At 45.0% G+C, this 14,656-nt stretch overlaps 1 protein-coding gene across 1 annotated transcript in view; it reads left to right on the forward strand.

The window, feature by feature from the left end:
- Nucleotides 1–9,622, forward strand: part of MYO1E (myosin IE) — a 204,865-nt gene extending 195,243 nt beyond the window's left edge. Inside the window, exons 27-28 of the mRNA XM_024735250.1 lie at nucleotides 3,728–3,897; nucleotides 8,545–9,622. Coding sequence (XP_024591018.1) covers nucleotides 3,728–3,897; nucleotides 8,545–8,621 — 247 coding nt within the window. The 3' untranslated portion in view covers nucleotides 8,622–9,622. The remainder of the gene's footprint in view (nucleotides 1–3,727; nucleotides 3,898–8,544) is intronic.
- The last annotated feature ends 5,034 nt before the right edge of the window (nucleotides 9,623–14,656 follow it).

Below are 14,656 nucleotides of genomic sequence, written 5' to 3' on the forward strand. Positions count from 1 at the left end.
GGGGGCACGAGTTTGATCCCGTGTTGGGGAACTAAGATCCCACGTGCCTCGTGGCATGGCCAAAAAAAAGTACAATTCGACAGCTTTTAGTATAGTCACAGAGTTGTGCATCCATCATCATAATCTAACTTAGGAAGATTTTCGTTATCCCAAAAAGAACCCTTCTTCCCCATAGCAGTCATTCCCCCAGCCCCCAGCCCTAGGCAACCACTAATCGACTTTCTGTCAGTATAGATAAGCCTTTTCCGGACATTTCATATAAATAAGATCATCCTTCTTTTGTTAACTTTACTCCTAAGTATTATATTCTCTTTGTGTATCGTAAATGAAATTGTTTTCTCAATTGCATTTCTGAATTGTTCATTGCTAGTGCATAGACATAGAGCTGATTATTTTTTTATTATTTATATTTTGGCTGTGTTGGGTCTTCGTTGTTGCACATGGGCTTTCTCTAGTCGCAGCAAGTGGAGGCTACTCTTGGTTGTGGTGCGCGGGCTTCTCATTGCACTGGCTTCTCTTTGTTGCGGAGCATGGGCTCTAGGCGCGCAGGCTTCAGTAGTTGCAGCACACAGGCTCAGTAGTTGTGGCATGTGGGCCCTAGAGCACGTGGACTTCAGTAGTTGTGGCGTGTGGGCTCAGTAGTTGTGGTGCACGGGCTTAGTTTCTCCTCAGCATGTGGGATCTTCTCGGACCAGGGATCGAACCCGTGTACCCTGCATTGGCAGGAGGATTCTTAACCACCGTGTCACCAGGGAAGTCCCCAGATAATTTTTATATATTGATCTCGTGTTCTGTAATCTTGCTGAATCTTTTTATTCTAATAGTTTTTTTTTTAGTGTATTCCTTAGGATTTTCTATGTGCAAGATCATCTCATCTGCAAATAGAGGTATTTTCACTTCTTTTCTAATCTGTATGACTTTTATTTTTCTTGACTAATGGCTCTGGCTAGAGCTTCCAGTGGGTATTGAACAGAAGTGGTGAGCTAACACCTGTGTTTTGTTCCTGATCTTAGGGGGAAAGTATATTTGTCACCAGCAAATATGACGTAGGCTAGGAGTATGTGGACAAGGGTCCTAACCCCAACCAGGGGTCAGACTTCCATGAAGAGAGGTAGGAAGATGCCAGTGTGGCCTGCAGCAGGATGGGAGGCTGGGAGCCAGCAGTGCCACACCTGACAGGGACTTTGTAGGCCAAGAGCAGAGAGAAGCTGTTAGAAGGATTTTCAGTGGAGGGTGAGGTAAACTAATAAATGCTGAGCTGGGGTGATGTTCAGGGAGCCTCGAAAGGAAGCAACTTTAGTTGCTTTCGTTGCTTCCTTTCCTCGAAAGGAAGGCAGGAAAGACATGAAGGGGGAGGAACTGGGTGACCTCCATCAAAGATGGAGGCAGATGGGCAGAGGAGCAAGCGGGGAGACTCCCAGGAAGGCTGCAGGCAGGATGGCCCTTGTTTTCAGAGGGTCATCCAGCTTTGCCTCCATGCTAAGAGGCCCCCCTGCCCGAAGAATGCACCTAACTCCCAATACCCTTGGGCTCCAGACACCCCATCAACCTGTATTCTCCCCTGGACATAAGAGAGGCCAACTCTTCATCTATGACTATTTGGTGAGTGTATGTGTGTGCACACACGTAAGCCTGCACACACACGTGTGCATGTGTGCACGTACCGTCCCAACCCTGTTCCCTGGAACTGCCAGAGTGGAGGCTTCCTCCCTCCCAGGGTGTTCTAATGCACACACCACGGCCCCAGCCCCTCCTCCATTCCTTGTTACTGGGAAATAGATGACTTCTGGTATCCAGGCTAATGGCTCTTATTAACCAAATGCTGACACATCCCTAATGTATAGGTTGCTTAACTAAAAACCTGCTTGTCCAGCCAGCTTTCAGAGAAGCAAGCACTTCCCAAGCAGGGAATGGGGATTTCCAATAGACTAGGAAGGAAATGATGTCATGCTAATGAACTATACAATGCCTTTCCTCTTCGATGAAAGAAAGTGTCTGGTGGGGGTGGGAAGGTGGGGACGGGGTTGATCTGAGAAGAGTGGAGCCTGAGTTACCTTGGGGTTTGCTCCCTCCTACTCAGGGAACCCCCCACACCTGCTGGGGACAGGTAGCAGCCAGTAACCCCTCACCCCCAGCCAACCCCTCGTGATCCAACTTGCTCATCAGCAGCCAGCAGCATCTACTGTCACAGGAGCTCAGCAAGGACAGTGAGGCTCTGGCCTCTAGAGCACAGCTCAAAACTGGGTGTGTTTTTTCCTTCCAGAGCTCAAGCCCCAGGAAATACCCTCCCCTTTTCCTCCCTCCTCCCACAGGTGTTACCAGGCCCAGCCAGACCTAACAGCCAGCCCCACAACGTTGAGTTCAGCCCAGGCCCTCTTAGAAGAAATCTTAAGGTTCTTTCATAAGCGAATGAATGTAGGCTTCACTTTGGTTAGTCCTTAAGCTAAGGGGGAGGGGGACTGTTTGCTGTATTTCTATTTCCTAAATGCATTCTCTGAATGCTTTTCATGAACATATTTAATAAATGGTTGTTCCAGATATGTTTAAAGATCTCACTAAACTAGGACCAACCTAGAGTTACACGCCTTTGAGACAACGTATGTATGAATGGTGACTGGAGGCTACACAGGTTGTAGAAAGAATACATTTAAAGCTAGAAGACCTGGATTAGGGTCTCAAGTTGGAGATATTTTTGATGATCATGACCAGGGAGAGGAGGTGCTACTGGCCTCCCAGGGGTAAAGGCGAGGGATGTTGCTTACCACCCTACGGTGCACAGGACAGCCTCCGCAGCAAAGGATTATCTGTCCGCCCAAGTGTCCATGGTGCTGATGTTGAGAGATTACTTTGGATAAACTTTTGCACAAGAACATTCATGGCAGCATTTTTTTGTAATGAAATTGGAATCGTCCCAAATGACCATCAACAATGGAATGGATAAGTAAATTGTGACATATTCATGCAATGGAATAGTAAGTATAAAGCAATGAGAATGAATGAATCAAACTACATGCATCAACAGTGTTCATCTCAAAAACGGAGCGAGTGAGGGGATTCCCTGGCAGTCCAGTGGTTAGGACTCAGTGCTTTCAGTGTCGTGGCCCGGGTTCAATCCCTAGTCAGGGAACTAAGATCCCAAGAGACACGCAGTGCGGCTGGAAAAAAAAATGGAGCAAGTGATAGTAGCATGTGATTCATTTCATATAGTTAAAAAACAGACAAACTACAAGTATCGTTTAGGGATACTTATGTGCGTGGTAAAACTACAACGCAAAGCAGAATTATTAATACAAAATGCAAGCTAGGGGTTCATTCTGGGAGGGATTTCAGTTGAGGAGAGGCACCTGCAGGCTTCTATGGCAAAGTTCTGTTTCCACAGTTGAGGGAGGGGGATAGGTACATGACTATTTGTTTTATTATCATTTAGATGTATAAATATGTTTTATAAACTTTGGTAGGAATATGTGTCTTTTTCACATTTCCTTCTATGCTGGGGACACAGCAACAGAGGCTAATGTTTATGAAGAGCTAGCTACATGCTTTTGCAATGACCTTGTCAGGGAGGGTGCTTTACTCTCCGAGAAAGTTTAGGAAGTGACATGTCCATCTAAGGATAGGGCTGGACTTGAACTTGAGCTGGCCAGTGCTGGCCCCATGCTCCAAACTACCATGTGGTGCTGCTGCCTCCTGTTGGGTCCCTTCTCACCTGCCTCCACTCTTTCCACAGGGTCCGGAGACAAACAACCAGCCGGCCTCCCCCAGCAGGGGGCAGACCCAAGCCCCAGCCCAAGCCCAAGCCTCAGGTGCCACAGTGCAAGGCTCTGTATGCCTATGATGCTCAGGACACAGACGAACTCAGCTTCAATGCCAATGACATTATCGATATTATCAAAGAAGGTAAGTGCATGGCTGGCTGGGACAGCCTCCAAAAAGCATATGGTTATATTTCTATAAAAACTAGTATAAATGTGAAAGGAATTTATGGGCTCCTCTCACTGAAACTTGCAGAGGTAGGTCAGGTTTCAGGCTGATCAAGACTCCAGCTTCATTTTTAAAAAATACTTCTTTCAGCTCTGCCCTCTTCTTTGTATCTGTTCCCTCCTCAGGCTGTTTTTCCTCATGGTAGCAAAAAGGCTGCATCAGTTCCGGGCCAACAGATCAAACCATCTCTGAAATCCGCTTTACCTCTGAAACTTCTCTTAGCCATTGGACAAAAGTCCCAGCTATCCCTCAGATTGGACCAAATTGGTCATGTGCCCATCCCTGAATCAATCTCTGTAGCAAGGCAAAGGCTGTACCCCAAGTGGGTCAGACCTGGCAGGGTCTGCCCGAGGTAACGGGAGTTAGGCCTCTCCCACCCAGATTTCATAGCCTCCTCCTAATGAAGGTAGATGGAATGGAAGCCAGGGAGACAACTTGTAACATCTATTATAAAAGTGGTCTGTGGGCTTGGCTGAATACTTTATTAATTTGGTAAAGATAAGTTAGAATATAATATACATATAAGCACACATAATTCCTTATGGAATTATAAAAAACAAAGATAACTCTTAATTTAGGATGTTAGAAAAAGCCCCATGAATGACATGGCATTTGCGGTGAGGGATGGGAAGACTGACAGAGAGAGGAGCCATGGAGGCTAGAAAGAGTGGGTCCTTTTAGGAAAATGAGCCGACACTCAACCCAGGTGCAGAACCCCTGAGGAGATGTCATGGGGGATGAGGTGAAGCCAGAGTGGCCTGGTCCTAGAGGCCCTGGGTGTCAGGCTCAAGACAAGTTGTCAAGAGGGAGTAGAGCCATCCAAGGTGTATGAGCAGAGCAAGGACAACCTGAGTGGACAGTGGTCCATGGCAGGGCTAGCTTTCGGGAAGGGGTAGCCAAGGGCAGTTCTAGGAATCACCTGGGCTCACTCCCAGGAGAATTCCAGGTCCCCAGACCAACCTCCTTCTAAATGTTCTCTGGGTGCTCTTTTTATCTCCTTTAGCCATCTGGTTTTCTACAGGTGTTAATATTTTAAGTCATTTAGTATCCTTCTTCAAAAGTTGGAATAAAAAAAGTATTGAAATAGACTCTTAGTAATACAAACAGGATTTTTATCGCCAGCTTTGTTCAGCAAAAATATGGGAAATGACCTAATATCCAGTGATGGGGATTAGTTTAATAAGCTTTGCTATATCCATTCAGTGAACTTTGATGCAAAAATTTTTATGTTAAAGATAACGATGCAAAAGTATATACATTATTGAAATGGAAAAATGTTCATGGAGAAAAGGAAAAAGTTAGGTTAGCGACTGTGGACTAGTCTCATTTTTGTAAAAATATAAAACACAGGGAATAGAAAAATGTTTTCTAAAAAGACATTTTTAAAAATAGAAAATGTTAAAGTGGTCTCCTTAAGTGTTGAACTTTAAGTATTACTTCCTTTTCACCTCTCAATATTTTCAAAATTTTCTAGACATAACATGTACTGGATATAATTAAAACATATATTTGTGTAAAATGTAGAGTCCTAAAAGTTATCCAAACGTGCTATAAATTATTGCTGTAATTTAAACAGTGTGGTGTGAGTGCAGGAATTGACATAGATACAAAGGATAGAATAGCATTCAGAAGCAGACCCTTGTGTGCATAGGTGATAAATGTGGCATTTGAAATCAGGGGAAAGGATAGACAATTACTTTCCATTTTGAAAAGAAAATAAAGTTTGATCTCTGCCTCATACACAAAATAAATATCAGATAAATTAAAGATCTAAAACTATATAATTAAATTACAAAAGTCTTAGAAGGAAACCTAGAATATTAATCTTTGGGTGAGAAAAATCTTCCTATGGAAGATGTCAAACTCAAAAACCATACGGGATTTAATCTCATAAAAAGGCTAAATTGGGCTTCCCTGGTGGCACAGTGGTTGAGAGTCCACCTGCCGATGCAGGGGACATGGGTTCGTGCCCCGGTCCGGGAAGATCCCACGTGCCACGGAGTGGCTGGGCCCGTGAGCCATGGCCGCTGAGCCTGCGTGTCCGGAGCCTGTGCTCCACAATGGGAGAGACCACAACAGTGAGAGGCCCGCGTACCGCAAAAAAAAAAAAAAAAGGCTAAATTAAAACCTATATGGTGAATAGCACCGGGAACAAAGTTAAATTATGGAAAACAGACTAGGCAAAAATGTTTTACATATATAAATAGCTCTTCCATGTAAATAATACAAAGAATCCAGCCCAAAAGTGGACAAAGGCTATTGAGGCAATCAGTGCACAGCAGAGCCTCCTTAACCATCAGGGAAGTGCAAAGCAAAGCATTTCACCTGTGATATCAGCAAAGATTAAAATATGAGAGGGACTTCCCTGGCGGTCCAGTGGTTAGGAGTCGGCGCTTTCACTGCCCGGGCCCCAGGTTCAATCCCTGGTCTGGGAACTAAGATCCTGTAAGCTGCAGGATGAGGCCAAAAAAGAAAAAAAAAAAGTGAGAGTTCACATTCCCTAATCCAAATCCTTCGAGCTAACTGAGTTTCAGAAATCAGAGATGGGAGCTTTTTTATAGTATGTAACACCCCTTGCGGGTCCCAGGCAAACAGCTTAGATCAGCCTCAGTATTTCTGCTGTGGAACCTAAGCATGCAGTGGAAAGAGACATCATAAACAAGCCCATGTCAGTTCAGGTCAAGTTCTCCCATGAAATGAGTTACAGAAAACTTAATTTTCAGAACTTTCTGGATTTTGTCATTGCAAATAAAGTGTAGAGTGTAATATCTTTGGTTAGTTAGGGAAATAGGTACCTCCTTTCACTATTTACTGCTGGAATAGACTTTTGGGAAGGAAATTTAACAGTATTTATCAAAACTGTAAAATCCCCATATCAAAATGATTACTTTGGATTTATAGATTAACCCCTTCCCCCAAGATAAGTCCCAAATAAATTAATACTTACATGCATAAAAGAAACATAAAAGTCCTAGAAGTATAGAAAAAGTTTTCTTTTTTAATACTGTCTGTGTGGGAAAGGATTTCTAAAAGTGACTGAAAACTAAGAAGCTGGAAAATCATCATCCGATTCAACTGCTCAAATATTAAAATGTCATAAAAATTTAATTAAAATTGGAAGAGGGAGGGCTTCCCTGGTGGCGCAGTGGTTGAGAGTCCGCCTGCTGATGCAGGGGACACGGGTTCGTGCCCCGGTCCGGGAGGATCCCACATGCCACGGAGCTGCTGGGCCCGTGAGCCATGGCTGCTGAGCCTGTGCGTCCGGAGCCTGTGCTCCACAACGGGAGAGGCCACAGCAGTGAGAAGCCCGCGTACCGCAAAAAAAAAAAAAAAAAAAATTGGAAGAGGGGTATTTGTAACTCATGTGACAGATTCACTAGTATATAAAGAACTCCTAATCAACAAGATAAGAGACCAGCAACCAATAGAAGAATAGGCAAATGATATGAACAGTGGAATATAAGCAGTTATAGAATACAGAAGCTCTTTATATACAGATATGAAATGATCTGTAGTATGTATTATTAAGGTTTAAAAAGTACAGAACATGTAGTATGCTATCACTTGTGTACAAAAGAGGTTTTTTTGTTTGTTTGTCTGAATAAATGCCTTTATAGACATGAAATATCTCTGGAAGAAAGTGCAAGAAATAGATAATACTGCTTACCCTCAAAGAAGGGATCTGGGTAGCTGTTTTCACTGTTTATCCTTTTGTACTTTTGCAAGTACACATGAAAGTATTACCTATTACAAAAAATAAATTAGCTTTTCTTACAAAGGATACTAGAAGGTGATTATTCTTTGATCCACGAGTCTATCCTATAGAACTACTTGCACGTGGGCATAAAGACATTTTTTGCATTAACAATGAAAAATTGGGGAACAAATGTCCGTCAATAAGGGAATGTTATATAAAACTTGGTATGCAGTGCAACTGTTTAAAAAATGAGTCATGGAAAGATTATTGAGTATTGAAAAGCAAGATGCAGAATAGTAAGGTATAGAATGGCCTGTTTAAAATGAATGTGTGTGTTTATAATCACAGAAAAATACATACCTAATTACTGCTGAAGGGACTGGGATTAAGCTGGGAAGTAATTACGGTGAAGTGTTGCAGATCACTTCTTCCAGAAAGGAGGTGGAATGAGGAGTGTGAAAGATGCAGTGGGGGAATAGCCACTGTGAAAGAAAAGCGGGGAAGCAGGATTAGAGCCATCTGACCACAAGGCGACCTCACAGTCCGCCGGCCCAGCAGCTGCTCCAGAGCTGGGACTGCTCACAGGGGAGGCTGGAAGGCTTAGGCCCCGAGAGAAGCAATGTCTCAAAGGCAAGGCAGATCCCACAGGGCCGAGAGCTGGAGACTGGCAGCAAAACCTCACATCTGGGCAGTGGGTTCTTCTGGAACGGGGCCTGAGTGGCACATCTGCATGTCTAATTTTCATTAAAATTAAGAAGGGAAAGAACATCCCCTTTGCCCATGGGATGCACCCACACGAGCAGAGTGCATCTGGCCTGGGCAGAAAGCCTTGCTCACCGTCACCTCCACCATCTGTGTCCTTGCAGATCCTTCTGGCTGGTGGACCGGGCGGCTACGAGGCAAGCAGGGCCTGTTCCCCAACAACTACGTGACCAAGATCTGAGGCGCACAGACTCTGATGCACAGGACGAAGGAACTTCAGGCACAGACAGGGGAGGGGACATTTGGGGGCTCTCCTTCTGATCCATAGCGAGCAATTGCTTCTGCAAGGCCTGGAGCTATTCTGGCATCTTGCCCGTGGAGGACTTCCAAAAGCTGGGCTGGGGACAGGGAGTGTCACTTCATAAATGATCCTAAAAGGTAGCCTATTCATAGGAACCCCAGAGGGCAAACCAAGCACCCACTCAGATTTATTTATTCTATTTAAACCTGGCGAGAGGACAGGTGAGGTCCACTCAGACCTTGCTGACTCTAACAAAATAGCACCTGCTCACTCACCAGGCCCAGGGAATGGCTGTACGCGGCCACTGACAAGTGCCTTTAGTTGAAGAGCACATTTCTTCACCCCTCTTTTCATTACCTGATGTACACATTCCTCGGCCACCTTCCCTCAGGGAAGACCCACCCTCTGCAGGTGGGGCTTGGCGTGAGCAGGCACTTCCCGTGCAAATGTCAAGGGCCGGCTGAGCCCACAGGTGCAGTGGGTGCTGGTTTACGCTTTGCTGGGCTGCAGGGGCTGAGGCTGGGCTGTCGGCCAGGCTTTCTCTGGGTCTTCAGTTGGAATGTGGCTGGCCCATGTTGGTTTTTGTGTTTAATGCTGTACCTATTACAAGAAGGATCTCTTTTTCGAGCTGTACATTTATAAAAACAGATCATATACTGTATATATAAAAACTCTCAAGATGATAGAAACATGTATGAATGTACTAAGTAGTATTCCACTGTACTTATCCATAAGATAGAACTCATTCCAAGACTCACACCAGGTACTTACAGTTGTGTGCTACTCCTCTCCAACTATAGAATCAGTGTTACTGCTCTCTAGCTCAATCCCTGCAAACCCTTCCCAGCCCTCTCCTGTAGGTAATTTTCCCCTGCTGGCCCCCAACCCTGTGTCTCCTCCCCCTACCTCCTAAATAAATAAAGGAATCAGTGAACCACCTTGTTCTTTCATGACGTCTGTCCGGCTTGGATTGTGTCCACTGCCACAAGAGAAGGTATGTTGAAGTCCTAACCCCTAGCACCTTACTTGGAAATAGGGTCTTTACAGAGGTAATCAAGTTAAAATGGGGTCATTAGTGAGGGCCCTAATCCAGTGCAACTGGTATCCTGATAAAAAGAGATTTGGACACAGATCAATCAACACACAGAGAAGAAGACTAGGTGAAGAGTCAGCCACCTGCAAGCCAAGGGAGGGGGCTTGGAACAGATCCTCAAAGCCCTCAGAGGAAACCGTTCCTGCCAACACCTGCATGTTGGACTTCCACCCTCTGCAATGGTAAGGCAGTAAATTTCTGCTGGTAAGCCACCCAGTCTGCAGTACTTAATTAAGGCAGCCCTAGCACACCAAGGCAGTGTTTATTGCAGTAGTAGTGAAAAGTTGGAAACATTGTCATATCCATCGATAAGGAAATGGTCATAGGCGTACCATCACTTCTTAACCTCTCCTTCTCCCAGTTGCCCTCAGCCATTCTTAAGCTCCTGGGAAAGTAGGATTTGACCGCACACACCTCTTGCCATTTCAGGATCCCCAAGTCCATAGGAAAAAAATTATCAGGGATTACATATTAGGGGGAAAATATATCTGAATTTGGGGCAAAGTAAATAATTCTGTTTTACTTCAACTACAGAGAGCAAACTTCACTTGCTAACAATAAACACAGTTTAAAGTACATTTCAGTTCCATTTTGTGACCACCTAAGAGAGAGGAAAATAAAGCCATAATGTGATGACATAAGGAAAGGTAATTCTGTGGACACTAACAGTCTCTATATTTTACAAGGGACTTTCAATTTCACATTCCTGGGCTCACTGAGAGTTGGAGGAAGGAGACAGAACCAGAATTCAACTGAGGAGCATCATGGACTCCCCTTGAGCAGACTCAAGGTGCAGGCTGCTTTCTCACGGGCAGGACAGCCCAAACCACATTCCTGTGTTACCATGAGCCCCTGTCCCAGCTCCCACGTGGCTCACCCAGGGCCGTGCTCAAGTAAGTGCTTAACAGATGTTGCCCAAATAGGTGACTGAATTGATGTTTATAGGTGAAGAAGCCTTAAACATTGGTTTCCTCTCATTTCTGGATCCAGCCAGGCCTGCCATTTTGTTCACTGATCAGTTAAACAGACAAGAAATTAGTTCAGGAATCACTTAACCAGGGGCAACATAAAGAGGATCAAGGGCCATCCCAGCCTTCTAGAACTTGCCATCCTGTTTAGGAGAAGGGGCATGTGTATGCACACAACACACATGTATAGCAGTAGAAACTGCATTGTAAAAATGTGACAGATCCCTTCAACTGATGGTTTAAAGAAGTAACCAAGAGTTGGTTGGTTGGCCTGAGGCGACCCAACACTGCAGCCTACCCGGGCTCTTTGGTGGGGCTAATGGCAGACTCTGGGAGGGCTCACGTCAAGGAGTACTTCCCAGAACTTCTGCTGCCAGTGTCCTTGTCCTCACGATGAGACAACAGCCACCCCCCGCCTCTGCAGGAGACCCTAAAACACTAGCAGCCTGTGGAACAAAAACCACATTCACAGAAACACAGACAAGATGAAAAGGCAGAGGGCTATGTACCAGATGAAGTTGACAATGAAAACATGACAATCCAAAACCTATGTGAAGTTTATAGCAATACAAGTCTACCTCAAGAAATGAGAAATATCTCAAATAAACAATCTAACATTACACCTAAAGGAGCTAGAGAAAGAAGAACAAACCCCAAAGTTAAAAGAAGGAAAGAAATCATAAAGATCAGAGCAGCAGAAATAAATGAAATAGAAACAAAGAAAACAATAGCAAAGATCAATAAAACTAGAAGCTGGTTCTTTGAGAAGATAAACAAAATTGATAAAATAGAATTATCATATGACCCAGCAATCCCACTCCTGGGCATATACCCAGAGAAAACCATAATTCAAAAAGACACATGCACCCCAATGTTCATTGCAGCACTATTTACAATAGCCAGGTCATGGAAGCAACCTAAATGCCCATCAACAGATGAATGGATAAAGAATATGTGGTACATATATACAATGGAATATTACTCAGCCATAAAAAGGAATGAAATTGGGTCATTTGTAGAGATGTGGATGGACCTAGAGACTGTCATACAAGTGAAGTAAGTCAGAAAGAGAAAAACAAATATCGTATGTTAACACATATATGTGGAATCTAGAAAAATGGTACAGATGAACCAGTTTGCAGGGCAGAAATAGAGACACAGATGTAGAGAACAAATGTATGGACACCAAGGGGGGAATGCAGGTGGGGGTGGGGGTGGTGGTCAGATGAATTAGGAGATTGGGATTGACATGTATACACTAACATGTATAAAATAGATAACTAATAAGAACCTGCTGTATAAAAAAATAAAAATTAAAAAAAAACCTAATTTGGAGCAATACATAAATAAATAATAAAGTAACCAAGAACCACATGAGCAGGCTTGAACTTGGACCCTAGGCCAGAGGTGTTCAAACTTGCTGGACCAGCAGTTCCCAAACCCTTTACACTCTTCCATATTACTGAAGACCTCCAAGAATTCTGCTTTTGTGGGTTATAGCTATCAGTATTTACCATATTAGAAATTCAACTGAGAAAATTTTAAAACACCAACAAACACACACATTCTATCACATGTCATATAGCCTCGGGAAGATTCCACCATCAACTACTGACAATGAAGAATGAAAAAAGCAAATAACAGGGCTTCCCTGGTGGCGCAGTGGTTGAGAGTCCGCCTGCCGATGCAGGGGACACGGGCCAGGAAGATCCCACATGCCGCGGAGTGGCTGGGCCCGTGGGCCATGGCCGGTAAGCCTGCGCATCCAGAGCCTGTGCTCCGCAGCGGGAGAGGCCACAACCGTGAGAGGCCCGCGTACCGCCCCCCTCCCAAAAAAAAAAAACAAATAACATGCTAGTATTATCATGAAAAGGGTTTTGACCTCATGGACTTCTTAAAACTGGCCACATTTTAAGGACCACAGAGTGGGTAAGTGCTAATAACTGGAGGATGCTGCAGGGAGGGAGAGCACCTGGTTTTTTGGGGTTATTTTTATTTTTGGCTGCATTGGGTCTTTGTTGCTGCATGCGGGCTTTCTCTAGTTGCAGCAAGTAGAGGCTACTCTCGGTTGTGGTGCGCAGGCTTTTCATTGCAGTGGCATCTCTTGTTGCGGAGCACAGGGTCTAGGCATGCGGGCTTTAGTAGTTGTGACACACAGGCTCAGTAGTTGTGGCTCACAGGCTTAGTTACTCCACAGCATGTGAGATCTTCCCCGACCAGGGCTCGAACCCGTGTTCTCTGCATTGGCAGACGGATTCTTAACCACTGCGCCACCAGGGAAGCCCGAGCGCCTGGTTTTCTGAAAACGTTATGCGAAAGGCCATCTCTCCACAGTGCTCAGGCAAGCGAGACTCACCCATGGAGAGGGCAAAGGTGAGCTTTCCCTATGAGCTTGCTACCCCACGAGTGGAGGTGCAGACCACCCACACCCACCTGATCACACATGACCCGTCACCATTATTACCAAGTCCACCTCAGGAAGGCAGAAAGGGGTGAGGAGTGCAGTTTCCTTTTTAAAGGATGTTCCCTCCAAAGCGCACACACCACGTCCACTCATATTCTGCTGGCCAGAACTTAGTCACATGGCCTCAGATGCAAGGGGGGTTGGGAGCCTCTTGCTGGAGACAGTCACTGCACAGAGCAGCTTGCCCAGGGCTGAGAGCTCCCTCTCAGCCGTGGCTCCTTCCAGGCAGAGAGCTCCCTCTCAGCCGTGGCTCCTTCCAGGCAGAGAGCTCCCTCTCAGCCGTGGCTCCTTCCAGGCAGAGAGCTCCCTCTCAGCCGTGGCTCCTTCCAGGCAGAGATGCTCCCAAGAACAAGTGAGAGACAACATGGCTGTGCAGCCACAGAACTCGGGGTGTCCAACAGCTCGCTGCAGAGCAGGGCATGTGCACAGTCCGAATCCTCTCACTTGTGACTCCTTCTCAACTCCCCCAGACCTCAGTGGAGCTGGGCAGACCTGGGCTGGCCCTGCCTCTAGTACAGGTGGTTTTCTGGGCAGTTTCATTGGCAAGTGGGGATAGAGTCTGGGTTCAGGAGCAGAGCATGCATGGTGCATCTTTGGTGGAGAGCCTAACAATTTCACTGAACCCCTCACCTTTGTAGACAAAAGAATAGGAGCCACTCTGCGTTGTTGCCCCCACTCCCTCCTTGTTTTGTCTCCTGATGCCTGGCTGGTCTTCACAGTTCCTCCTGAATTTAAGAACTCACTTCTACTCCTCCCAGCTCATCTTGATCCCTTTCCTGTCTACTATACGGGACCTACGCTGCTAACCAGCCTGTTCTAGTCTAAAATCTCCACTTTGCAAATGAGAAGGTGCAGGATGGTTCACTACCTCACCCAAGGTCACACAGCTGTCAACCAGACCAGCCACCACTTGAACCCTGACTGACCCAAAGGCCCATGTTTTTAATCTTTTCTTCAACTCAACAAATATTAAGGAGTTTGACAGTCTAATTGTCAACCTTTAAAGTTCCAATATCTTTCTCTCAAAGAGCAAAAACCTAAAAACAGAAGAAAAACCACACAAATATGACTCAATAGCTATAAATTGGTAAACTCTTTTGATGGGCAAGAGCTATGTCTAACACTTCAGAAAATACTACAAAGCTACAGTAATCAAAACAGCATGGATTGGCACAAAAACAGATATATGGATCAAGGGAACAGAATAGAGAGCCCAGAAATAAACCCACACATCTACGGTCAATTAATCTTCAACAAAGGAGGGAAGAATAGACAATGGGAAAAAGTCTCTTCAGCAAGTGGTGTTGGGAAAGTTGGACAGCCACATGCAAATCAATGAAGTTATAACACACCCTCTCACCATATATAAAAATAAACTTAAAGTGACTTAAAGACTTAAACATAAGACATGACACCGTAAAACTCCTAGAAGAGAACATAGGCAAAACAT

This window comes from Neophocaena asiaeorientalis, unplaced genomic scaffold (genome assembly GCF_003031525.2).
Source record: "Neophocaena asiaeorientalis asiaeorientalis breed wild unplaced genomic scaffold, Neophocaena_asiaeorientalis_V1.1 scaffold264, whole genome shotgun sequence".
Lineage (NCBI taxonomy): Eukaryota > Metazoa > Chordata > Mammalia > Artiodactyla > Phocoenidae > Neophocaena > Neophocaena asiaeorientalis.